Source organism: Cryptomeria japonica, chromosome 4, assembly GCF_030272615.1.
Source record: "Cryptomeria japonica chromosome 4, Sugi_1.0, whole genome shotgun sequence".
Classification (NCBI taxonomy): Eukaryota; Viridiplantae; Streptophyta; class Pinopsida; order Cupressales; family Cupressaceae; genus Cryptomeria; species Cryptomeria japonica.
This window is the reverse complement of record NC_081408.1, coordinates 255739279-255766233: the sequence shown is the minus strand read 5'-3', so window position 1 is coordinate 255766233 and position 26955 is coordinate 255739279. Positions and strand designations below refer to the sequence as shown.

Here is a 26955-nt window from a genome sequence, read left to right as displayed (position 1 = left end):
GCGAATCTACCTAGACTTCCTACTCAGGACCTCAGCAAGAACGCGGGGAGTGTGTGCAAGGCACAACACTATCCAAATAGCAAATCATTGTGCTTATTCCTAATGGAGCAACTTATGACTTCATTGGTCAAGGTTTGGTGGTAAAAAGAGAACTGAAAGCTAGGTTTTTTGAAGGATTCAATGCCATTGTTGCTGATGGATTCACCAATCCATACACCAAAACAATCTAACAACTCAACATTTAGTCATGGGAGACATAAAATATATGATGATATCTATGTTGTAGCTTTAGGAGAATATGATGATATCTATGTTGTAGGTTTAGGAGAAACTAACATAGCCTTAGGTGTACAATGGTTGCACTTCCTTGGCAGATTTTCACTAAACTGCCAAACATGGAGCTGAAGTTTAAATCTGAGGCAAAATATATAGTGCTTAGGAGAATTTATGAAGAAAAAATGTGAAAGGTTATAGCTATAAAATAGAGAGGACATTCTACAAAGAACAAGTTGCTTGGGTAAAAAGTTGTTTGCTTATGCCCATAAATTTATCCACAAGTACGCAAGGCACTCACAATATTGATATTCAAAATATTTTAGATGAGTATGGTATGGTGTTAAGTTATTTGCCTACAAGACTAACACCTGATAGAGAATTATAGTATATCATAGAGATGGAACCAAGCACTATGCCTATCATGACCACTCCTTACCACCACCCAAGAGTGTAAAAAAAAGAGATAGAAAAGACCATCAAAGAGCTCTTGGAAATGAGTCACATCAAGCCCAATTCTAACGCTTTTACCTCATCAATGGTTCTTGTGAAGAAAAAGATGGCACCATGTGGATGCATATTGATTATGGCACTTTAAACATGAAAACCATCGAAAACAAGTATCCCATTCCCAAGATTGATGAGCTAAATGATGAATTGCATAAAACAGTGTATTTTTCAAAGATTGATTTTTGATTGGCCCACCATCAAATCCATTAAGGGATGAGGATGTACATAAGACAACATGCAAGTGTCACTCTCAGAACTTTGAATTCTTAGTCATACCTTTTGGCTTGACAAATGGACCAACTACCTTCTAGTCATGTATGAACGATGTTTTCAGCAATCAACTGAGGAAATTTGTCTTCTTTGATAATATTCTAATTTACAGCAAGACTTGAGAAGATCATTTGAAACACCTAAATACCGTCCTCAAAATATTAGAAAAGCAGGCCCTCTTTGCAAAAGAATCAAAATGTGAGTATAATCAGCACATTTTATTGGCTCCTTGAGTCATGGTCCTTCAGATTTTAAGACAATAAAGGCAAGGAATAGCCATACTTATGAAGGAAGCAAATAAACATAATACATATAAAAGCCTGTTGTGTGTCAAGAAGGCACATGACTTATCTTACAGATGGTCACCAAAAATATAGCTAAAATAAACATTATAATTTCTTGAAGTCATTTGCCATCTTAACTACAACCTTTACAAAATGCCAATCCTTCAAATAAAGCAAGGATGAACCATCTCTCTTCATGTCATGCCTTTGGGAGTCAAGGTTGTGCCAGTACTCTATGTATTTCGAAACAGTCATCTCAATTCTCTTCTGGTCTGTGAATTCCTTCCTGTCACAATCTGCAACCTGCACAGCATGAAAGATTGTTAAAGCGGCACTCTCCAAAATGATGAGTCATCTCACAATTCCATATATAAAAATAAATCTACAAAACTATGCCATACTTTCTCAATTTCAATGGAACAGTGTGACAGTTGGAGTTAAAAGCCCACAATATAAGGTAGGTATAAATTTATCAATCTGACGATACACCATTGAATTCTGACAATTTTCCTTATAATAAACCCATTTTATTAACGACGCAGTATGTATGATAATGCATAAAGAAATTGACTAGCATGCAGATCACAAGCTAAAACAGACCGCTTCATGCTAATTTATCTAGAAAAAAATATACTTAAGTCAGCCTTCCTTTGAAAAGCTAGAGACATACACTCCTTGTATATATAATCTTTTATAGCAACACAAACTTGTTCAATGTGAAAATTCAGTTTTAGAACCATAGTTCAAAAACTTGATCTTGGCAAAAAACTCAGCAGGCTAAAATTTTGACTCGGGATTGGGGTTATGCAAAAACTCGGCATAATAAAAATATACATAAATTCATAAAATAAATTTAAATAACATGCAAAATATTGAATGTAGAGAAATTATAGGTTGTTTTTCTGTTAGTTTTGTACCAAAAGGAGTACAATGTACATTATAATGTTCATATATGATTGGTAATTGATCATAATCATAGAAAGTTATCATAAATCCATCAAATATTTTACAAATTTCTTGTTTGATTAAAGCTCCTCATTGGCTGCACCCTTCAATTGGACAGTAAAGATTAGTTCTCAGGAACAAAATCATCATCCAGTGCAACCACTCCTGATGCTTCCGCTCCCACTTGCTCAACACTTTTTCTTCCATGCCTCTTCTATTGCTTCATTCTTAAAATCAGCAATCACCTCTATAATAAATACAGATTCCACATCCCAAGCAATCCAACTAGAATATGGACCATCACTCACATCATGAATCTCCTTCCCCTCCACATTTTTGAATCAGAAAAGAAAGTTGTATTGCACCAAACATGGTCACTGAAGCACTTTTGGGTCAACCTGTTATGCTTCTTTGTGTAAGTGGCCACAAAAATGCTCCAATTGCACTTGCACCTAAAAATACTACAAAACTGGCACAAATGTAGATGGCATGGCTTTGAAGATTTTGTATTATTGTACCATAATCTTCCCACTATAAAACTGCAAAAAAAACATGTATAACTTTGTAAGTAAGCTATAACTGCACTTATTAAACAAGTTTGCCATCTATAAGACTATAATTTAACTTTTAAAGAACGGACATTTTGTTTCTGTTACCTTGCTGCTAGGTCATTCTCTTTTGAATGCAATAAGGTAAAGAAAAGAACCTCCCTTCAAACCCTTGTAAATTTGCATTTCATTAAAAATTGTGTCGAAAAGAGTTTCATCAAGTGTTAGCTCTCTCTCTATGCATATGCGCTATCCGTAACCTCCTCATTGGCCTTAAAGGAATCAAAGAAGAAAAATTTGGGATTCAAATAACAGCCATTTCATTTATTTGTTGGTGGAGCTGCTTGTCACAACTCCAATCAATTCTATGGAAAAAAACGATATTTGTTTTTGTTTCTCCCATAGCAATATTCAATGGCCTCCTTGGCCTTATATAGTACCTTATAAAGATAATCCATTGAATTTTCCTCCCATGCACCAAGCATAGAAACCAAACCACAAGTTGTCACCTAAAACAAAATATTATAGTTTTTTAAAATTAAAATTATTAAAACTTTGGACAACAAATAAAAATTAGGCATGAGTTTTCCATACTCCATGTGGTATTTGATAAGATTGTGTTTGGATTCAACTATGTATATGTTTTCCAATTGATGTTTTGGATCACACTCAGTGATCCATCATCAAGAAGAGGAGAGACCCTAATGATGGATCACTAAGTGTAATCTGAATCATCGAATAGAAAAATATATACAGTTGAATCCAAAAGCTATCTCATCATATAAAAAGTAAACAGAAATTTATAATTTTACAAACTTCTAAATAATAGAGTTGATAACTTTGCAACTTCATGAACATTAAGTTTAAAGTTATCTTGAGGATCTCATATGTGCTCTTGGCAAACATGTCATCAATGATAAGTGAACTTATAAGGTGTATCTTAATTTCCTCAAGTGTGTGTTCTTGATTGTCTACCCATACGAACAGAACTCCCTCAAAAAGTGCAAAAGTTTTTTAAGTCAATAATCATTGACATGGTCCAAGCAAGATCTTATCCTTGTGATGTCCTTCAGCGCTTGGATCTCTACAACCACTTGTATTTTATCAAATTCTATCTTTAATCCTACAATACAAACAATGTGGTTGAGAATTTTCCTTGTCGAACCATGAATCCACATTACTTTGCTTCCGGTGCCAATTGTATTGTTCTACATTGTTGCATGCACTTTGTCAAGGCCATCGGGCATGTTTCTTGGTCATTGTATATGGACCAATCATTAATGGAAGATTTTAAATTGCCTCACATCTTTTCAAAGATGTGAAGATATTTCTCTAGAATGTAGCTAGAGCATTATAAAGTCTGAACAGTATTTAGTTGTAAGCATAAACTCCATCTTCCACAATAAAAATGGTCAACTTGTCTTCCTCAACAATGTTTATTCAATTGTATCTAATTTAACCATCCATAAATGAATAAATTTCATATCTTGCTACTTCTTAAGGATGAAATCTATGAATTGAATGGGAAAATTACTTTGCTTTCGGTGCCAATTGTATTGTTCTACATTGTTGCATGCACTTTGTCAAGGCCATTAGGCATGTTTCTTGGTCATTGTATATTGACCAATCCTTAATGGAAGATTTTAAATCGCCTCACATCTTTTCAAAGATGTGAAGATATTTCTCTAGAATGTAGCTAGAGCATTATAAAGTCTGAACAGTATTTGGTTGTAAGCATAAACTCCATCTTCCACAATAAAAATGGTCAACTTGTCTTCCTCAACTATGCTTATTCAATTGTATCTAATTTACCCATCCATAAATGAATAAATTTCATATCTTGCTACTTCTTAAGGATGAAATCTATGAATGGAATAGGAAATGGGTCCTTGATTGTAACCACATTCATACTTAAAAAATCTCCACATATCCTTATTTGTTTTGGCTCTTTCTTTAGGGAGACAGCCATGGGAGACATCTAATCACTCATATCCACAATAAAGATAATCCTTTGCTTCGAACATCTTATCAATTTCTTTCTAGACTTTGTCTGCATAGTTCTAGTTCATTCTATATGGTCATCTCCATATATGTTGTGCCCCTAGAACCAAGCCAATCTATGAACACAATTCTAGCAGTATTCCTTTCAATATTTTGTGTGTCAATGAAAAGACATCCTTGTAGTACATGAATATCCTAAGTGTCATTGCTTTTAGTACAAGATTACAATCATCACTAACCGATATCACCTCACAACTTCCATCCAGTCCATCCAGCTTTGCATTCCCTATCTTATATTCTTCAAATTCTGGAGGGAATGCTGAGATTAATGGTATGAAGGACTCCAAACTTACACTTTTTCACTTCTTCTCAAGTCCTACTTGCTCTTGTTCATTTAACTCCTCCATATCAATAAAGTTGCAATTAGGCTAGAATACTTCATAGTATTCCAGTTGTCATTGGAACAAACCATTTAAGGAATTTTTCTATTCTTCAAAGCATGGATGAAACTCCAAGATTCCTTTGATATTTGGATCCATGGGGCCTTCATCACTTTTCTCTATCTACCTTTCTTTAAAGTCCAAATTTGGTGAATCTAAAGAAGTTGCTTCTTCACTTACTGCCCTATTACTCAAATCAATTACATATTTCATGCAGTTACTTTCAATGGAGAGAATATTATTTCTCCAATTACAGTCAACTTTGGCTGCTATCAACATCCCCACCCAACAAAGCAACATAACCCTTTTTATTCAATGAGATGGCTATCAAGTTCAATATGATTGAGTCACAATCATTATTGTTGATGCCTTGACTTGTTTGACAAAAATCTGCATCATGTAGAGCATCAAGCATGGAAAGTCAATATAAATGTGGGACCAATTTAGAAGACAATCTATAGATTAAGTGGTTGACTCCTTTATTTTAGCTTAACCTTAATCTAACAAAGGAAAAGGGAAGAAATACTCATAGCATATGACTGAAAACCAAAAAAGGTGATGTCCCAAAACAAACATTTCCTTGTTAATCTTTCACAAAACACCTTAACAGTTAACACACTAAATAATAGTCTACAAAGATTAAAGCATGATCATGAAAAATGAAAAGACAATCTAACCAAAAACAACTTTCACAAGTACAATAACAAGAATCTCAACTTTGTATATTGAAAAAATCAAAACTAGTTGTACAGTCACATGTGATGAAAAGCGAAACATTACTAGACTAATCAAAGTTCCCAAAAACATAGAATTCGAAATATTTAAAAGTATACAAGGCTTATAGATCTTATATCTACAAGGCTATATTTGGGTTATAAATGATCACAAGGCTCTTTATTTCTAGAAAACCCCTAACAAACTAGTATCCCCCCATAAAACATCCTAGGCACAAAGCCTATGTTGATGAAGAAAGATTTTCTTTGAGTGCTACATAGTGAAATGGAAGAAGGCACGATTCCCACTTGATTTGGTCTCTTCACAACTAAATATGGTTAAGCTAGAGTGGGAAGGTTTGCATTTATCAAACAAACTATCAAACATTGTTACATCCTGTTGATTGAAAATTTTGTACACCTGGGAAGATGTGCAAAATTGTGGTTTCAGCCATAGTGTGTGAGTATGATACTCTCCTAATTTAGGGAAGGCTCCCCCTATCTACAAACTAAACTAATCTAATATGGGTGGGACAGCAGTCTTTCTTCTTCTTTCGAAAAAAACTATACTCTTTTCTCTTCATAGAAAAGCAATAGCAATTGGAAATAAATAACAGCAAATACAAAAATGAGACTTTTTTGTAGGATTTTTGGAACATAAAGGAAAGCAAAGTTTCCATGAAATCACAAAGACCTAAGTCACTTCCCCAGGACGGGAAAATAGAAATGAAAGCACAAAGTCTTTAGCACTTCTACTATCCTATCAAACTTTGCAGATGATTTTCTTGTAACTAAGCACAATATGTAGCAGCTCAAAGTCTAACCACATGATGCACCTCTTATGCACAAACATAGAAAACAAAAGCAGCAAAAAGTCTGCAAGTTACCCCTTTGATTGAGCATCCTACAATGGTTTCAGACGTGACAAGCAGCCCAAAGTCTGCAAGACCAAATCTGAAAACCAAAACTAAATCTCCAAATGCAATTAGCAGCTCAAAGTCTGCAAGATTGAATTTAAATCCCTCTTGAATAACACCTCAAAACTCACAATCAATCTCCAGAAAATGTCGTCACATAACACCTTGAATCAACACAAAGTTTGAAAGCAATTTGTCTCTTTTAATTGACCGCAATCTGATTTACAACTAAGCTCAAAGTCTTGAGTGTACATACAAATTGGCAAAGTTTTGTTGCATTGCCAAAAGATAAAAATTACAATAGATCCCCTCAAGTACTTATAGGAGAGGAACCTTGAGAAAAAGGTGGGAGGATCCTAACTAACTTGAGAATTTCTCTCAACCACCATGACTTATTCCAACTACAGTCCTAATCTAACTCAACTTGTAGTTGCCTTACATGTAATTACATTTTACAAAAGTGCAAGTGAAAGCGACACTTGCAATTACAAAGCTTGTTTTTACATGTAACTTGTCAAAACAAAATTACAAATGTGTAATTGAAACTATTCTATGCATCTGAAGACACGACTCTAACTACATCATCCTTTGTTTGTGATAATCTTCATGCTGCTTCAAGATACTAGAACTTGAAGTATTCAAGATTGGTGAAGACATCTCAAACCGGAACGGGAATTTGCATCCTTTATGATCTTTGTGTCTTTCGCCAACGAACTTCAATCTTATCTTCTTGCTTAGGGTAGTACTAGCTTTTCAAGAGAGAAGTTCTTTGCAAGGCTGAAGTAAGAAGCCTATCTCTATCTTGAAAGCATTCTATGGTCTCAACCATTCATATCACTTATCCATCTCCTTGTGTGGCTCTGTCATGTTGTTTTTCTTTCTTTGTATCATCTTCCAATCTTGGAATCTGCATGCAAAATAAGGCCCATGCCTTAATCCATTGATTTGGTAGGTCGTGTGTGCAAACAAGATTGACAAGGGAAGGGAAAAATTGATGCAAAAATGAGATAAAAAGTGAATTTCGGGTTCTGGAAACTGCATTACATGTGTGGTAAAACAAAAGCATTAACTTGCAATTGTGGAGAACAAACATGCAACTTCATATGTGTAATGAGTAACTACGAGTTTGCACTTGTAATTGGACCTTTAAGACTCATTTTCAAGTGTTTTTGAGTGCATTTTGGACCAATTTCGGGTTCTGAAAGGCTGACTGCAAGTGAAGACACAACTTGCAATCGGGTTTTAAAATTTCAATTGCAAGTAGATGGGAAAAATTTGCAAGAGGGGAAAAACAATGTGATCTTGCTTGAAGAATGCCCTAGATCAAAGCAAATCAACTTCGAAGAAACTGAAATACTCTTTAAATAGATAAGGAAGCCATGACATTATGAATGCAATCAGCAAACAAAATCGGTTGTCTTTAAACCTTTCCACCAAAAACGGCTTAGAAGGAGAGATATGCTTGACTTCAAACACTCATTAATGGAGGGTGTGCAAGACGTGTTTGCAATGTGGCAAGAAGGTGATTCTCATGATTCAAAACGTGGTAATAACTAGCAAAGGGTGTTGTTGTCACAAAAGTTTGCACCCTTGCTGAGCTATCAACTCAGCAACCTTGTGAAACATGGAAACAACCCCGAAGTGTGGGACCTTGCGCAAGGGGGTTGAATCTTCGGAGAAGGCAAGCTTCCTTCTCAATCCAAGTGCAGGTGTTGAACCAACTCAACACTCCAAATCTTACTTCTAAACCTATCCTAACAGCTTGCAGAGGAAAAGGGAAGAGAGAAATGCTTAAAATAAAAGGAGGTGATGCACCAAGATAAGAGATGTTTCTCTCCCCACCCGAAATGGCACAAAGAATCAACTGAAATACCCAGGAGATGCACAAACTTCAGTTGCATGAATAACCTCAACAGACGTATGGAGTTTAGAACGTCCTGAATGTCAAGAGGGGGGGAAGGTTTCCCACAAGTCACACCCAGAAACAGGTTAACACAGCATATATGTGAAAGAAAGCCACAAACATACACTTATAATGAAGGTAAGAACACATACACAACATACATAAGTTGAAGTAAGGCAAGACTAGTGATTTCAATTCATTATAAGGCAAATGGCCAGACTTACAGTTGCCGAAATGCAAGATAAATACAAGTCTTTAAGAGAAGTGAAAGAGCATAGAATAGCTCGAGCCAGCAGAGAGAGAACCCTTTACAATGAGGCATAATAGCCTTATATAGAAAACTAGTCGCATACGAGAGACCATTGGTCAAGGAAGAGAAGCCTTGACCCTTGTGTGTGCAGGGAAATGTCAGTCAGGGAATGCAAGGAAGTGCATGCACCTAACATTGTGTACATGCAAGCAACCTAGCCATACCCTGACAACGCAATCCCAACAAGAAAGGACTCCCAGAAAGTGGATTGTCTGACATTCCAAAGTCAAAGCATGCAGGCATGACATAAGTAACCACAAGTAAGCATGGCCTTGTACTCCACCTGATGGAAATCCTGCAAAAATCATTAAATGTGATCTTGTAGCTCTACGAAAGAAGGTGTACAAGTCACTAGAGTTGTTGGAGCATTAAGAGCTTTGAGTGTTAATCACGCCATCTGGAAGTGTTGCAAATCGAAAGGACGTTGGAAATTAGGAACTTCGGGCTTACCGAGTTCCGGGGAAGGGAAGACTTAGGAACTTGGGAACCTGGGGGTTCCGAAGTTCCGGGGTTTAGGACTTAGGAACTTGGGAACTTTGGGGTTCCAGAGTTCAGGGGTTGAGTAATTAGGAACTTGGGAACTTCGAGGTTCTGGAGTTCCAGGGTTGAAGACTTAGAAACTTGGGAACTTTGGGGTTCTAGAGTTCTGAGGTTGAGGACTTAGGAACTTGGGAACTTCGGGGTTCCGGAGTTCCAAGGTTGAGGACTAAGCAACTTGGGAACTTCAGGTTTCCGAAGTTCCGGGTTTGAGGAAGAGAAAACATAGGAACTTGGGAACTTCGGGATTCTGGAGTTCCGAGGAAGGGAAGACTTAGCAACTTGGGAACTTCGGGGTTCCGAAGTTCCGAGGTTGAGGAAGAGAAGACTTAGGAACTCTCTTCTGACAAGACAACACTTCACACTTCATGATTCCATTGCTTCTCTTTGATCAACTGAGGCAGCGCTGATCCATAGAACATATCTCTGATCAGTTCTCACTGATGGACCAAGGGTGTCATAAAATGACAACAGGTGTATCCCAAAAACGTCTTCAAAAACGTTTTAAAAAATACCTTCAAAAACACTTCACATGTTCATCCAATCCGTTTTTGTTGATAAACATGGCAACAAGCAATGATTCCTAACAGCATAGCATGAATGTCGAATGGATTTAGGGGAAGAATGCCACCAAAATCGGATTTGTGGTAGCAAAAATGCAAGTCAGGTTCTTCCTTTCAAACTAGAAGCAAATGTGCCCTCCAAAGATGCAATTGGGTTTTAAAAACCCCTTTACAAGTTTTAAATTGCATTACTTTTCCTTTATTTGATCAATTTCGGGTTTCTAGGGAAGAAGAGCACAAAAATAAAGAACAAATCGACTTGTAATAGGGAAATAAAATCCCTCTTACAAGTTAAAACAATAAAACATAAAAACTTCTAATAGGGAAATAAAATCCCTATTACAACTAAAAGCACAAAGTAGGAAATTTTATGACAACTTAAAAGTTCTCATTAAACTTGTATTTTTAATTTAACTTGTAATTTGTCTAAAATGTTCCTACAAACAACTTAAAAGACAAAAAGGGGAAAGAGGAAATAAAAAACAAGTAAAAAGTTACAAGTCTTTTAAAAAGTTCACTTGTAATTGCTAGAAAAAACCCCTACAACACTAAAACATAAAAGAAACTCTAAACTTGCAAAGGAAAGAAAATTTTCAACTTGCAATCCAGAGAATAAAACCCAATTTTGAAGGAAAAACATAGCAAACGAACTTGAAACGCGATGAAATTTGACACACGGATCGAAGATGAACCAAAGAGCAGTCCAGTTCAACAAGAAGCAAAAACATTTGCCTCAAAAAGCGTGCCTTAAGAGTAAAATCTTCAACCTGCAGTGACTGCTCTGAAGCCCGAAATTGCACAAAAAGCTAGGAAAATGAAGGCCAAGACTTACCGAAACTTGGACAACGATGGCAAAGACACCCCCCAATGATTTGACACTAACAAATGTGAGTTTTGCACCTCGTAAACTGTGCATTAGAGACAAAAATGACACATTTTGAGCCAAAATTTGTAAGGTTTGTCACATTTTTAAAAATCCAAAAATGAGGACAACACATCCCCTTTCGAATGCTTCTCCTCTCAAAATTCCATCAGCAAGCATTGTCACATTCAAAAAAAGTTGGTATATATTTGCCTTGTCAATTATGGGCCACTATGTCTAAAGAGATGTAGAAAGATGGTGTAATGTCCCTTCTTGAATGATGGGTCTTGAAAATGAATTTTTTCTAGCCTTTTCATTCCCCGAAGTTAGGAGAAATTAATTGAATAAGAGGGAATAAGTGAAAAATTAAAGATGGGGCCCAAAAAGCTTAAGCGCCAAACAAATATGTTCTAATTATTCATTATGACTAATAAAGGGGCCATCTTAAGTCATAAATTTATTTTTCCTAGGCGAATTCATCATGGGGGCTATTTAATAATTAATGCAAATATTAATGCTAGGACAAATCGCCTAAGTTATGAGTTCTTAAAGCATTGATGGCTTTTTGAGGAGATATTAAAAGGAGTCAAGATGCTTTGGTGAGCATTCTTATCGACTACTTTCTATGAATTTTTCATTCTCTACAAATGGAGACCAAGATACAAGACGAAACCCTTGTAAAGGCTGTCTGGACGTAGCCCCAGCCAGCAACCAGCAATTATAGTTTCATTGAAATCAATGAGAAATATAAGAGGAATCTTGGGTGGCACATTCAGGGTGAAAGGCAGAATATTATATGAAAATCATTGGGTTTCAGACCTTTAATCAGCATTGAAGACTTCCGGAATCGAATCGCTGCTATCTCAGCCTGTTAACTCCATACACAATGTAGACAATACCTGAACATGAGCACTGACAATCACAAATTCCAGCAATCTGCTATATAGATATCGACCGGGGGCTTGATGTCAATAATGGAGCAACAAATTGGTATGAACAAAGCACACATTTGTCATTGAAGCCTTAATTGTAATTAAATACTTAGTGCTTATAGCAAGGGATTGATACTCAGTGTAGCATTCGCATTAGAAACCAATATTTATTGATTTTCTGCAATAAAACTCCTAACTGCTTGTTCCAGTAGTTACAAAATTAATGAAGAAAACTGCTCCATTGGTTTGCATTTAGTTTCAGGTGTTTAGTTTGGTAAAAAAATCATTAGCAAGAATATTTCAGTGGTATCCAAGCACAGTGACCCTACCAGCCTGTGCGGGTTTCTTGTGCATGTCGGTATTTGCAATTGCATAAGGGTTTGAGATTACCTGTAATTAATTCTATGCACCCTAGCGAGGTAGGACCACACAGATACTTCACCAAAAGAAGATCAGGACAACAGTCAGAAGCTTCAGTAGAACAGGAACCTTTGTTTGAACCTAGCAACATGGCAGAGCAACGAGAAGGGGGTGCTAATGGTCAACCAAGTCTTCAGGATATTTTGGCTCAAATGGCATAGCAACAACAACAAATGATGCGGACTTTCATGCAGTCACAACAATAGCTTGTTAATGCCATTGGCAACCTAAGAATTCAACCACAGGCATAGAACCAGGATGGTGGAAGAAGTGAAGTTGGGCCTGAAAATCAGGATAGAACAGCCTCTAATGCTGTTAGGACAATGAACACAAGATCTGATCGGCCACTTCGCCCCATGTTTTTAACAAGGCATGCTGAGGAAGAAGAAGTTCCTACATTGAAGGAAGCAGAGACTGATGATGTCATGATGGCCTATGATGAGTATAGAGCACTTCCCCCTGATGTAAGAGGGTTGATCAGTTTGAATCAATTCATGAACCAGCGAAGAGATAAAGCCAAATATCGCCTGGAGAGATAGGAAAGGAGACCTAGAGGCCCAACCAAGCAAGGCTCACGGCCTCAAGAATTCAAGGATGCTTTACATAAGGTCTCTTTGCCCACATTTGATGGAAGTGGAAAGGTTAGTGCCAGGTTTTGGGTTCACAAACTTGACACTTTCTTGTCACTGAAGCCTATGGAGCAGGACAAGGCCATACAATTTGCTACGATGCATTTGGAAGGTGTGGCATATGATTGGTGGCACCAGGGGCTTGTATCACAAGATCATGGTTTGATTCATTCAAATGAGGAGTTTGTCAATAAGTTGATTGCACAGTTTGACAAGAAGGATGTTGAGGTTTATTACAAACAGGTGGCTCAACTGAAGTAGGTTGGTCATGTTGAGACTTACATCAATGAGTTTCAGAAAATTTCAATTATGGTCCCTGAGATGTCTGATATGTTGTTTGTTGATGTAATGTCCCCTTTTTAGTTCGTTCCTATTCCTAAGTGATTAGCCTATCATTCTGGCCCTCGTAGGCTAATAGTTGTGGATAGAGGGTCTTCTGAGGCAACGGCTGGGTTAATGGGGGTTCTCGTCTTCTCCAGAATTCAATATGTTCCACTTTGGTCTTCGTTTGGTTTAGATTGGACTTCGTTTGGGCTTAGTTTCATATACTTACTATTTATAGTAAGTCAAGAGACGATAGAGAGGGACCCTTTCTATTTTTAGTAAGTCAGTGGGTTGGATAGAGGATAAAATGGTCAACTCCCCGGTGCAGACAGAAAGAAGAAATAATGATTATTATAGGAGATATTAATATTTTAATGGCTCGAATGATAATGAAATAATTAAAAGTGATATTATAAAGTTATAACTTAACTTTATAATTTGAGGGTCAAATTATCATTAAAGGGGGCCATTTATTGAATTAATTTATGAGGCGCCAAGGCCAAGGTATTAATATTAAATATTAAAAGATGCAAATGTAATAACATTTAATTATTATTAAATGTGCTTTTGGAGGGAAATCGACTTCTTCATGAAGTTATATATATTCAGCCTTGGGAATTGAGCCATTATTATTGAGCATTTGTTTTTCACAGTTGGCATCCCCATTGATAGATTTTGTAATGTCCCATTTTTAGCCTGTTGTTGTTTTTGGATGGTTTAGCCTATTCCTGAACCTTGTAGGCAAACACGGACGATTAGAGGGTCCTTTTTGGCAATGTTCAGTGTGTTTTCTCCTTTAGAACTCCTTGGCAATGTTCAGGGTGTTTTCTCCTTCAGAACTCGTTGGCAATGTTCAGTGTGTTTTCTCTAGTTTGGTTCAGAATTGGCCTTTGTTTGACTCGGTTTCACACACTTACTATTTAAAGTCAATGGTTGATCTAGAAGGACCCTTACTATTTTTAGTAAGGCAGATGGATACACAATGGATGTAATGGTCAACCCCCCGGTTCAAATGGAATCGGGAAATAATGAGTATTTATGGAGTTATGTTATTCTAATTATTAATAAAGTAATACTTTATTAATAATTAATCATTAAAGGTATATTATAAAATAATGTTATATTTGCAATTTAAGTTGAGGGGTCAATTTATCATTAAAAAGACGCCAATTTATAATAAATGTCTTGGGCGCCAACTCCTAGACATTATTTATAATGATTATAAAGTGCAATTAATATGAATTCAAGCAATTTGATTTAAAATGGCTTTTTGGGAGAGATTCGATTCATGAAGAAATATATATGCTGCCAAGAGGAAATCGATGATTATTATTGAGCATTTTTCACTGTCTTTTCACGGGAGCATTGGGATTTGTGACAGACCAAGGGTTTCTGCAGAATTTCAATCTTTTCTAGGCTTTGGAGAACATTCACTCTTCATTGTCAGCATACTGAGGTTGTGAAATATCACCTGAAGATTGCTTTAAGGGTTGACTACATACACTGGTCATATTTGAGCATATTCGTAAAAAAAATAAAGATTATTCAAGGGTTTCAAGATTATATATTTGCAGATCTGAAGATTGTAGAAGATTAAGAGTTATTCATTTGCAAATCAAAAATTATGTTGGCTGCTATAGTGGCGTGAACGATAAAACACTACAGTACTTTGGCAATTTGGTGAAATTTACACAAGGGTTTCACACTTGATTGAAGGGATATTCAGAGAGAGACTTGTGGCTGCAGTTAGCATTGTCCTTAGCAACAATATACAGACTGTGCAAGCATCTACAGGGCCACGTGTTGTCTATACAGCCAAGACGTGTTTCATAGAGGCTGAAACGCCTTCATTCATTGGTTACTATTTCATCCATTGTGAGCACTCCACAGAGTCAAGGCATTTTGCATACATTTTGAGTGGACAAACCATTTATAGCTGCAGATCGATTACATTTCCAGATTTATATGTTGCTGGTAATTTCCAGAATTTAATGTTTACAACCAGCTGGCTATCTCAGGTATGCCTTGTGAATGTTTGAGCACTATATATATTTTTAAGTGAATAAGAATCATTTGCAGCTCTCTTGCATTTCCAGTCTATTTCAGTTTATTATATTTCTTGTATTATCGTTCTTGCCTAGCATCATATGGTGAAAACTCAAAGAAATTCATATATTATCAAAACTTCAAAACAAGTATATCCTTTGTATAGCAAATTAGTGGTTTGGCAAAGTTAGAACTCACAGGGGTTCTTCACATATTTGACTAAGGGTGCATTTCTATGGTCTGAGGAAGGGCAGTTAACTTTTGATAAGCTCAAGGAAGCCATGAGCTCGTGTCCAGTACTAGCACTGCCAGATTTCAAACAACCGTTTGTCTTGGAATGTGATGCATCGGGTCAAGGGATAGGTGCAGTGTTAATATAGAATCGACACCTATTGGTGTGTTTTTTAGGCATGCACAACTCGAAATAAAATACCCAGAGATATCCTATTCTCTCGTGATCAAAATCTTCTATGTGTTAAATAGACGGACTATGTGATCACAAAGACGACTCCAAGGTTCCAGATTCATGCAGATAGTCTCAGTTGGTTCATTGTGATATGTTGGTAATCTCAAGGGGGACTTACACAATTGTTCGAGGAGTGAATCAATCAAAGGATTCTATTGATTACTGACTCTTGTAACTTTCTCTTTTTGAAATAATTTTGCAATAAGTTCTCTTCAATCCTACTAGCCTTGGAAAAAAAAAAGGGGCAAAAGGATGAGGGTTTAGGAAGATAATTATAACCCTAAGCTAATCATATAAATTCTGGAGACAGAAATTGCAAAAAGTGGAATTAAAACCAATTCTTGCTTCGCAAAATTCAACAACTACACAAGAATGGTGCTATCTTCTAAGAAATTTAAAAGATTTTCAAATCACTCATATTCACCAACATTTTGAACAATGAATATAGCAATAGAAGTTAGGTTTTCATTTATCAGTTCAATCTAACTTTGCACAATAATTGAAAATCATCCAATTATCAAAAGTATGAACACATCCATTCCACATTAAGCAATTCTATCAAATCCTTCATTCAATCTATCGACTTAAAAATGAAATCTATTCTATTAAGAGCCAAGAAACCATACTAACTTGCAAAAGTAGACAAAATTCACCAACAATTGAACAATGAATTATGTCTTAGCACTTAAGAAGTATCACTACAACAATTTCTCAGAAATCTCCCCCTTTACAAATGAGAGGAGGGTTTATATAGGCACCCCATTACAAAGCAACAGCCTAGATTGATCCAAGATCAACGGCAAAGATTAAAAGATAAAACCCTAATTAGGGTTAATTGCAAAACAAGTCCTTTTGGCCAAAGAGAAAATTACAACATTTTGGATAACCAATGAGAAAACAAGAGCCATTTCATATCTTCCACTTGTTGAGTCCGGTTCATTGCACCTGGACACGTCTAACTTGGAACCCTTGGATTGGTTGATTGATGACTAGGATGCCACCTTAGCTTGCCTTGTAGATTTGATTCCCCATCATAAAGAAGTGTTGATACCTTAGGCAATATCTTTTGGATGATCAAGTTTCTAGGTTTGATTAACTCTTCTAAAACTATCTTCCTTCCTTGATCATGAAATTCCTTGCCTTTCCAAGCCTCCTATACCTACCCTCTCTTTATCCTCCTTGATCCACGTACCCATCCTCCTCTTTATCTAGCCTTGTCTGCCAACATTTTATTCTATTCTTGTCTCTCTTGTTCTACTTTCTTATTCCTGATGATGGATCATGGAGTTTGACCCGAAACGTCGAGCAAACAAATTCACACAGTTGATTCACGAAGCTATACATGTTAACAATATGAACTATGGAAATCATAGGTGGAGTTCTTGACTTCATGTTGCAACATTCCTCAACCAAGATTGCATCCTTGTATTGACCCTTACTCTTGGATTTCCAAAGGAAATTCAAGATGATTATAACATTTTCTTCATTCTCATTGTATCTTGAACTTATCGCTCCTTGGTGTGGGATCTTTTATGTTTTGGATTTTCAAAAGAAATCGTAAAGCCTTTCATCCTTGGATGACTTGATCCTCTTGAATGTCTCGATGAAGTGTAAGTCCTTCTTTGCTCCTTTCATATTTGGATTCCAGCTTGAAGCGTGCATGTTGTTCTTCCATGCATTGTGGAATCATCTTTCCAACCGGTTCCTTGTTTCATCGACACCTTTCTGGAAATCCCCTCCTTGAGTTGACATCTATTTCCTGAAAATCATGAAAAAATTCCTAAGTTAGAACAAGGGAGTTTAATATTCACTTAAGGAATTACGAAGGATATTTCTGATTTACTTATGAATTCCCAGAAATCAGAATGAAAATCAGACCCAGTCAAATCAGACTTAAGAAAAAATTTGGAAATTGCGAAATTGAGTCTGATTTTGAAATTTTCTTCCTGAAAAAAAGCATAAAAAAGCAAGATTATTCCTTGATGGAAGTCAAAGAATTTGAGGAGGGCAATCATGCGCAAGTCTGAAAATCAGAACTTCAGACTAAAAAAATAAATTTTGAAGTGCGAATGAGACTGGATTCTGGAAACCTGCCTCAGAATTGTTTATCAATCTGAAAATATTGCAGAAATTCTTCAAAAGAATCACTTCCATTTTGGCTTGATTTCTTCTTGCACCTGAAATTCACTTTGAAAATCTACCTTGCAATTTGAAAGGGATTCTTCTAAAGCTTGAATTCTCGAGTATGAGAGGCAACTTGTGGATAATGGATTGCCAAAGTTTGTGTTTATAGGGAGTTTGAACTTTTCTTGCCTTGTTTTTCTTTGTTTTAAAGAGTTTTATTGGCAATGCATGTAGTCCAATTTTGCTCTCCAAGTCGAACCTCTCCCTGTATTTTTATTTTTTTTTATTTAAAACTTATTGGCAATTTTCTTTGTTTGCTTCTAGAAACCTTTCTCTTTGAGTGAACTCTTTGCTTTATTCTCTTTTCAAACCGTTTTGCTTTATTCACTTTTTCACCTTGCCAACATCTTTCAAACTTTGTTTTTTCAAACTTTCCTCTTCATGTGGGCAAATTGTTTTGTTTTTGTGTTTTATTCCACTTTACCATCAGCAATGAATTGTGCTTTATTTCCTTTTTCTTCATTTGATCCAACACTTAGACAAATTGTGCTTCCTTGTTTACTTTTATCTTTCCTTGTTGAGCGAATTGCTTTGTGTTTTTCCTCCTTGCTTTATTCACTTTCACCCACACATGTTTAGGAAATTTTTTTGCATATGGTAGGGCAGACTTGATGTGTGCCCAAGGAAGATTTCCACTTTGAAGGCGGCCTTTGCAAGTTGATAAGGAACTTTATCATGTTTGCCCCACTTCACCAACATTTCTGATCTTTTACCCAACACTTAATTACTTTCATACCCACCCTAGGGTGGACTTCACACTAGCACAAGGAATTTTGTCAACCTACCAAGGCCGACTTCACACTAGCATTGGAAATTCTATCATGTCAAGGGTGGAGTTCATGTGTGATTAGGAATTTTCCCCTTGCCTAGGCAGACTTGATCTCTTGGCTAGAAATTATCACCATGCTGTCACACTTATCCCCAATTTTTACCTTGTCTTGGGCAGACTTCATACCCTTGGCTGGAAATTTTCTCCATGTCATTATACTTAGCCAAAATTCTGACTTTTCCCTTCTCAAAGTGCTAATACTTAACCATTACTTGACTTCATGGTAATTTGGAAATTTCCACGCCACGATGGCAGACTTTGCACATGGCCAAGGAAGTTTTTAATCATGCTATAGCAGACTTTGAACAATGCCATGCAACATTTACATTATACTTGAGCAGACTTTGTAGAGTGCCACGCAACTTTTCCCCATGGCATGGGCAGACTTTGCATGTGCACACGTATTTTTGACCACCTAGAGAGCGCGGACTTTGCATATGCCAACGTATTTAGCATAGAGAGGGCGGACTTGCATAGTGCTACGCAACATTTCATATGCCTTGGTCTTCAATTGAAAACTTTGTCCTTTCCATGCAACCTCCATGATTCAAACAAAGAAATTCTTGGTTTTGATTCCAAACTTAACCATTTCCTTATGATTTTCAACTAGCTTTTCAAAAATACATCTTCTGGATTCGAAAGCCATTTCATACTTGGTCTGCTCTAGATAAATTCCTCCAATCTTGACACTTCTTCTGACCCCAAAACCATACATGATCATAAAAGGAAAAAGCAACTTTCTATTTTTATGAAAAAGGCAGGTCAAAATAGAAGGTTCCCGGATTGGCACAAAAATGCCAAAAAAAAACTTTCTAAATTTAGAAAAAAAAAAGCAAAATTCCTAAAAAAGCAAGTTGTCAAAATTGACCTCGAGAAATTGTAATTCTACTCCTTTGACCTATTTGAGCCCATCTGTGACATTAGAACATTCATTTGACTACTTTTACTCATTGATTTAGGTCACTCCAAAATTTTGAAAAAATTGACTCCTTCACAGAGGCTTGAAACCAAAGACAACCCTAAGACGACGAGACACTACCCTAAAAGCGAAAAACTAGGGGTCCCCATTTGCAATGGGGCAATGTGTGAAAACATCACAACACCCAATTGCGTACCAAAGCCGGAAATTGAGAGACACAAAGAGATTGTACTCTACGTATGATAAGGATATGCTAGCGATTATGCATGCGCTAGCTAAATTCAGGCAGTACCTAGTGGGAACAAAATTCATGGTCAAAACTAATCACAACAATCTCAAGTACTTTCTAGAACAGAAGGACCTAAATGATCGGCAACAGAAGTGGGTAAGCAAGATTTAGGCTTACGACTTCGTTGTGGAGTATGTAGAAGGTAAGAAAAATGTTGTTGTTGACGCCTTATCTAGAAGACCAACACTTTGCTCTCTCACAGAGATTTCAGCAAATTGGAAATCTCAATTGCTATCTAAATATTCGAAGAATCCATTTGCCTATGATCTGATTGACGGAAAAGTATAAGATGATAGATACTCAATGGTGGAAGACATCATCTATTACAAGAACAGAATTTACCTTGTACCAGGATCGAGATTGAAGGCCAAACTTTTGAGAGCACTGCATGATGCACTTATGGCGAGACATCCAAGTTTCTTCAAAACCTACTGCTAGATTTGAGAAAGATTCACCTAGAAGGGATTGAAGGATGACGTACTACAGCATGTTAGAGAGTGCCTAACTTGCCAGCAAAACAAGTCAAAACACATGTTCCCTGCAAGCCTTCTACAACCACTTCCGATACCTGAGCAGAAGTGGGAAGGGATATCCATGGATTTTATAACAAGACTTCCTCGTGTACAAGGGAAAGATTGCATATTTGTAGTCATTGATAGACTCACAAAATATGCACACTTCTTTGTTGTACCTACAAACTCCTCAGCATCACAGATTGCAAAGTTGTTCTTGTTGTCCTCATTTTTGTTTTCAAAAATTGAGGACCATCACATAAAAATTTTGTCAAAAAATGAAAATTTTACTTTACGGCACGCTTCCCGAGGCAAAAAATTTTGCTTCACCCTTGGACTGGCATAATCCTCAGTCCATCCTCAAACCGCATTTCAATTTTCATCACATTCTGGGTTCGCTTGCTATGTCTTTCCTTAAATTTCGGGTTTTTTTCCCCTGACTGCAAGTGGGAAGTTTTCCTTGAATTGCAAGTTTTAATGATTTTCTTTGTTTTAATCTTTGTAGGGAAATTTTTGGCTAATTACAAGTGCACTTTATTGAAAAAAGAACTTGTAATTTACTTTTTATTTCCCCCTTGATGCTTTTTGGCTTTTTTAGTCATAATAGGGATTTTTTGGATAAGTTACAAGTTAATTTTAAATTACATATTTAAAGGTCACTTGTAATTCTTTTGTAAAGTCCCTATTATAGTGTCTTTTGCTTGTAATGGGGATTTTATTCTCCTATTGCATGTGTTGAGTTATTAAAACTTGTTGTAGGGAAAATACTTGTATAATACAAAACTGAGGTTTTTGAATTTAGGGCTCTGCAACCAAGGACGAACGAACCGTCCTTGGAAGCAGGTCGGCTCTCTGGCCGGGGGCTCCCGGACACATTGGGAGGCCCCCGCATTCAAGTTGCCTCATATCTCCATTAATGGAGAGCCATAAAGCCGGAGCAAACAACAAACAGAACTCAGTCGCCAAAGAAGGGGGAAAAACGCACAGAATAACGTCGAAGGGAAGAGATCTTTTCGGCAAGCGCTTGAGGGACACTCCATCATCTTTCCGAAAGATGCAAGGTTTGAAGCAGAGCCTTCCCATGATGCATCCGCAAACCAGACCCATGACGAAGGTGAGGCTGCCTCGGCTCCTAAAGTTGTCATTAAACCTAATGCTTCCATGGTCAATTGAATTTCTAAAGAAATAACTAGACTTAGGGATTCTGCAATTTTTTTAGCAGCCCTTGATGTAGATAGAATACCATCTAGGCAATATCTGAATAGGTGGTTTAACAATGTCTGGTTTTCAAAGCTTGGCATCCATTTTTCATTTTGAAGAATGTTGCAAAAAGGATTGTTTCTGATTTTTTTTAATGATAAAGAAACCTAGAAGAAAGTCCTAGGAAAACAATTCTGGAATGTTGGGAACTCGTGTTTTAGGGCCGTCCCTTGGAATCCAGTTGTCTGTAACGAAGAAATCTGAGCACTCTCGAGCCCTAAATGGGTTACTATTAACAACATTCCTCCCTTTTTATGGAATTGCATTTCTAAATTTATTGAACCCCTAGGTAAGGTAATCAAGATTGATTCCTCTGTTGTTCTGCTTCCACACATGGATGCTAGAGTTCTTATTGCTCTCAACCTAGGCTCGGCCCTTCCCTCTGTAATTGACATATGCATTGAAAATCAATTGTTCTCTTGTCCTTTAGAGTATTTGGATGGTATTAACACCTGTCATAAGTGCAGAAGAAGTGGACACATACTGAAAAATTGCCCGCTGGTAGCAGGAAAAAATAACACTCAATCCAGGAGCACCTCTATTCGACACTCTACTCACTCTGCCTCTGAAGCCCTCTTGAACCCTAAACCAAAAGACTCTGCTCCCCCCCCATTGCACACTGATCCCACGACCTCCACCCCATCCTTTCACCCTCAGATTAACCCCTCCATTCCGCCACCCCCTCAAGCCACCAATCCCCCACCCACTAATCACCACTTTCATAGCTGCCCTAGCCCACCCAGTGCTCCTCCCTCGGTAGCTGAGTCTTTGGCCAAATATCAGAAGGCCATAAGAGAGGCCACCTTCACATCTTTTAAACGTCTTGCTTGGCCAACAAAAAGACTTGAATAAGAAAACCAACACCCTCAAGGATGTGACACTTGTTAGCAAATTTTCCAACTTTTGGTTGGCCAAAGGCAGCGTTGAAAACTAGATTGCCAAAAATTATCACAGCAATTTCCAGATCAAATTAATGCATACACTTGTGTTTGTCTTGGTCTATTTTTTTAAGATGGGACATTACAAGAAAGGACTCTCCTCCATACTGTATGTCCCACACATCAACTCCTAACCATAGCAAACATCCACTACTCATTTTTCAGCTTGTCATGTGCTAGCAACTGTGAAGGCTACGTCAGTGAAGGCATTTATGGACAGAGACCAACGAGTTTTTTTCCTTTTTTCAAAAACTAGAAATTACCTTAGATTGGTGTTGAGCCTCTCTGGTCCGATCATGGATCCAAAAATTTTCCTTATAACAAGGAAGAATTCAATGTCTTTCTCAGGCACATTACGGACTTGCCACTAGAAAAGATTTTTGACTGGCTTTCTATGGCTTCACTAGTAGCAATCTAAGACATTTTGGGTAAGGATTTCTTGAAGGACTCTTTAAAATACAAGGTAAACACTGAAATTTCTTGCTTGGTTATTTCAAAATTGTTGAACCTGCTTCAGGATAACGATTTGGTTAGAGCTTTTGCAGGTTTTTATATCAAGGAGCATTATTGTGGTTTTTCTATATCATTACTATTGGTCTTTTATATCATGGAGGATTATTACATTCGAACATTGCTGTGGGAATGTTAGAAGGTTACATATGAATGCAGCCAACACTCGTTCCACCACAACATAGATCACACTATATGTTGTTGATTTTTCGGTAATCAGACTGAAAATAAATAGCAAAGACAAGAATTACAACACATAACAGCATAACACACAAGAACACAGCAGTACCCTGGGAAAACCTCCCTCTTGGAGGTAAAAGAACCCAGCAAGAATTCTCCGATTATATTAGATTAATCATAGTCAGCAGATAATTACAATGTCCCTGATTAGGGCAGGCTTTTAGGACAACTTATCTTGCACAGTATGATAACAGATCTGTCCTTAGCAGGTTCGGCAGTCTGAAACACAAGATTGCCAGCTCAATATGGAGTTCACTCAGCCAAAAGAAGAGGTTCGCTTAGCCCTGAATGAGATTTGCACAGCATAGAATGGATTCGCCTCTCCTTAATCAGGTTCGCTGACTTCAAGACCTCAATCTGCTGTTATAGGCTAATGTCCTAATGCAAATATACTTTGCTGAAGATAAGAACAAATTCGCTGATGTATTGCAGAGATAGTTCGCTGAAAAGATAATTGTACTTATAGGTGACTTAACCTTTAACTCTTCAAGTCGGCTAGCATATATTAAATTACAATCAAATGTATTAGAGGTAGCGCCAAGCTGAATTAGGTCCACACGTTATACATTAATATAGGTCATGCCCTATATGCAAGACACATTTGGGTTGGCCCTTATAACACGTTACATTTGTAAATAACCCAAGTCGCACAAGTAGGGCCTGACCCAAATCATATTACAAGTTACATTAATTTGTCCAAATGGGGCCACACGTTACATGAAGTCCTTTACATGTTACAATTATAGGGCTGACCTATAATTTACTTTACCCACTCAAATAGGGCCCAATACAAAGGCAAATTGCTACGGTCAAAGGCCCATTAGCAATTCGGTTGACTAGGTCAGCCCACCCAAGGGATCCGACCTAGCTATACATCAACATATGTATCTCACGCTCATTGTAATACAGCAGTCACACTCATATGAACCCCATTATAATTACACTAAAACATAAATCACACAGAAAAGTTGTGGCCCATAATCCTACACCGTATCATTCACACTTGAAATTGCCCCATAATCATTACACCACAGAATTGGTCAGACTCAAAGTTACCCTATTCAAGTTCAACCCCAACATGGATGATAATCAAATGTACTCCATTATGAGTTATAACTACATGGGCTATTCCATAATCATTACAACACAAACTCCTCACATATTCCCTGGAATTAAAGTCTTTCTTTTTGTAGTGGGAGAACTTGTTGATTTTTTCTGGAGCTCAAAAGGTGTGTAGTGTGGAAGTTGCTTAAGTGCAGCTTGAGTTGGATGTTCAGCAATTGCATGTTTTCTATTCTGTAAATAGAATGTTTCCTAGAGTTGTGAGAATAATACCAAGAGCGGTTTTATGTGTGTGTTAGTCCGAGTTGTGTAAGGAAGTTTATTTTCTCTTGCATCACGTAAGAAAAGTTTCTCTTAGGTCGTGTTGTAAGAAAAGTTTATCTTCTCTTCCATGTTGATGTTTCATCAAGAGGGCCTATATATGTAAGATCGCTGTAGCAATTAGGATGGTATTCGGAAAAGTAAGTTTGCTCTTGAGGCTGAATAGAAGATCCAAGTTCCAACATTTGCAGGTTTTTCCCCACATATATCTGTGTTATTGTGTTATTGTGTTTCTGTGATTGGCTTCTTGTTATTTTGCTTCTGCTGTTAATTATCCAAGGGTGTTAATTGTTATAAATCAGATAGACAAGAATTGTTTTGCTTCTATTATGTGAAATTTACTGAGCAATTAATCTGTAGCTGGATAATATGAAATTAACAGAACTTAACTAGGTCACACTCTTACAAACATCATGTTACCATTACGCAACAAACCCTTAGAGAGAAATGTGGGGTCCAAATACAATTATGGCTATGGATTAATGATAAGACTGAGAGCTGAATATAATGGTATGTTTATTGACCGTTTCGCCATTGATATAGCTCCGAACCGCAAAATAGACGGTGTTGTGTTGGTTAAGTTTGATATTTAGTGGACAGAGAATTTCAATAAACAATACATGGGATACAGCCGCCCGTTTGTAACCTCATCGCTGGAGCCAATTAATCCCAACTTTACCAATGATAATAACACTGAAAACTTGAGCCATGTGCAAATACCATAAATACACCTTAACGGGAGAAACAACTTGTAATTAATGACTGAAGAATAAATTGCTGGGCAGAACGTACTTACTTGTACTAGAGAATTTCCACAGTGTTGGGAAAAAAAGGATAGATTTGGTCGGCCATCCTGTGAGACCCAATCTGTACAAGCCCTCCAGCCATCCATAAGGCCGGTGAGAATAACTGGTTCATTTCTCATCATATATTTTTCTCTGAACTCTGCGTAGCTAAGGTCACTTCCATTCACTCGAGGTATTTGCCCGACAATCTTCATTGTCTTCCTTATTCAGATTCTCTGACACCCCCAAACATTCTCCTGCTGTTCAAATTTTGCAGCTCTCCTGCGATTTCCCAATTGAGTCTCCATTCAACCCGTGAAGGATTTGAACTCGGATTTTTTTTATTTTTTTTTTAAATTTATTTCAGCATTATTTATTTGTTTTTCTTTTAAGTTGGAAACGTCTATTTAACACACATATTTTGATTTGTTATAATTAGGTTCATTTTAGATTAAGTAGTCAGAATTGAGAGAGAAGGGTAAATTATAATATTTTAAAACAAGGACGCAAAGCGTCAAGTTCCTGCCATTAGTATGATTAGTTTAGAATAAATAAAAATAGAGATAAAGATAGAGGGAGAGGAAGATGGAGAGAAATTCATAGAGAGATAGAGAAAGGTAGAAGAAAAGATAAAAATAGAAAGAGAGAGAGACAAGGAGATAGATAGATAGATAGATAGGAAGAGGTAGAGGGAGAGATAAAGGTAGAGAGATAGATAGATCAGTATATAGGGAGTGGAAGAGATTGATAGATATAGAGGGAGAGAGAGAGAGGGGGAAATAGAGGTATATGTGGCAATATGATAAAAGGATAGAGAGAAAGGGATATGGAAGGACATAGAGAGAGGGGGAGAGCTAGAGAGAGATAGGTAAAACTAGTATTATCTATTTTTTAAAACTATATTAAAGAGTGGATAAATTTATAATCAAGATATATTAAATTAAAAGGCCACAAAGGACTAATATCCATTAGTAACTAAAACTATCAAACGTGAATAAAGCAAAGATTAATGTTATTAACTTAAGATCAAACATTATGTTAAATAGAATGAGCACGTTTGTAAATTATTAGAGGTAGTTAAATAATGATAGAATAGGGAGTGTAATATCATAATAGTATGATGTTACTAAAGAAAAAAAACAATAAAATCTTTACTTAAAGAAATTAAGAACTCTCTTCTATCCTATCAATGCACATTTAAAAAAGACAAAAT

General features: G+C 36.8%; 1 protein-coding gene across 2 annotated transcripts in view; it reads right to left on the bottom strand.

Annotated features, from left to right (window-relative positions):
• Positions 1 to 26099, bottom strand: part of LOC131065555 (arginine-specific demethylase JMJ20) — a 169449-nt gene extending 143350 nt beyond the window's left edge. Inside the window, exons 1-2 of one of the 2 annotated variants that reach the window (XM_058000101.2) lie at positions 25754 to 26099; positions 1482 to 1640 (exon numbers count right to left, since the gene is read on the bottom strand). In XM_058000101.2, coding sequence (XP_057856084.1) covers positions 1482 to 1640; positions 25754 to 25957 — 363 coding nt within the window. In that variant the 5' untranslated portion in view covers positions 25958 to 26099. The remainder of the gene's footprint in view (positions 1 to 1481; positions 1641 to 25753) is intronic. The other variant, XM_058000103.2, reaches the window with a different exon arrangement.
• Positions 26100 to 26955: the final 856 nt, after the last annotated feature.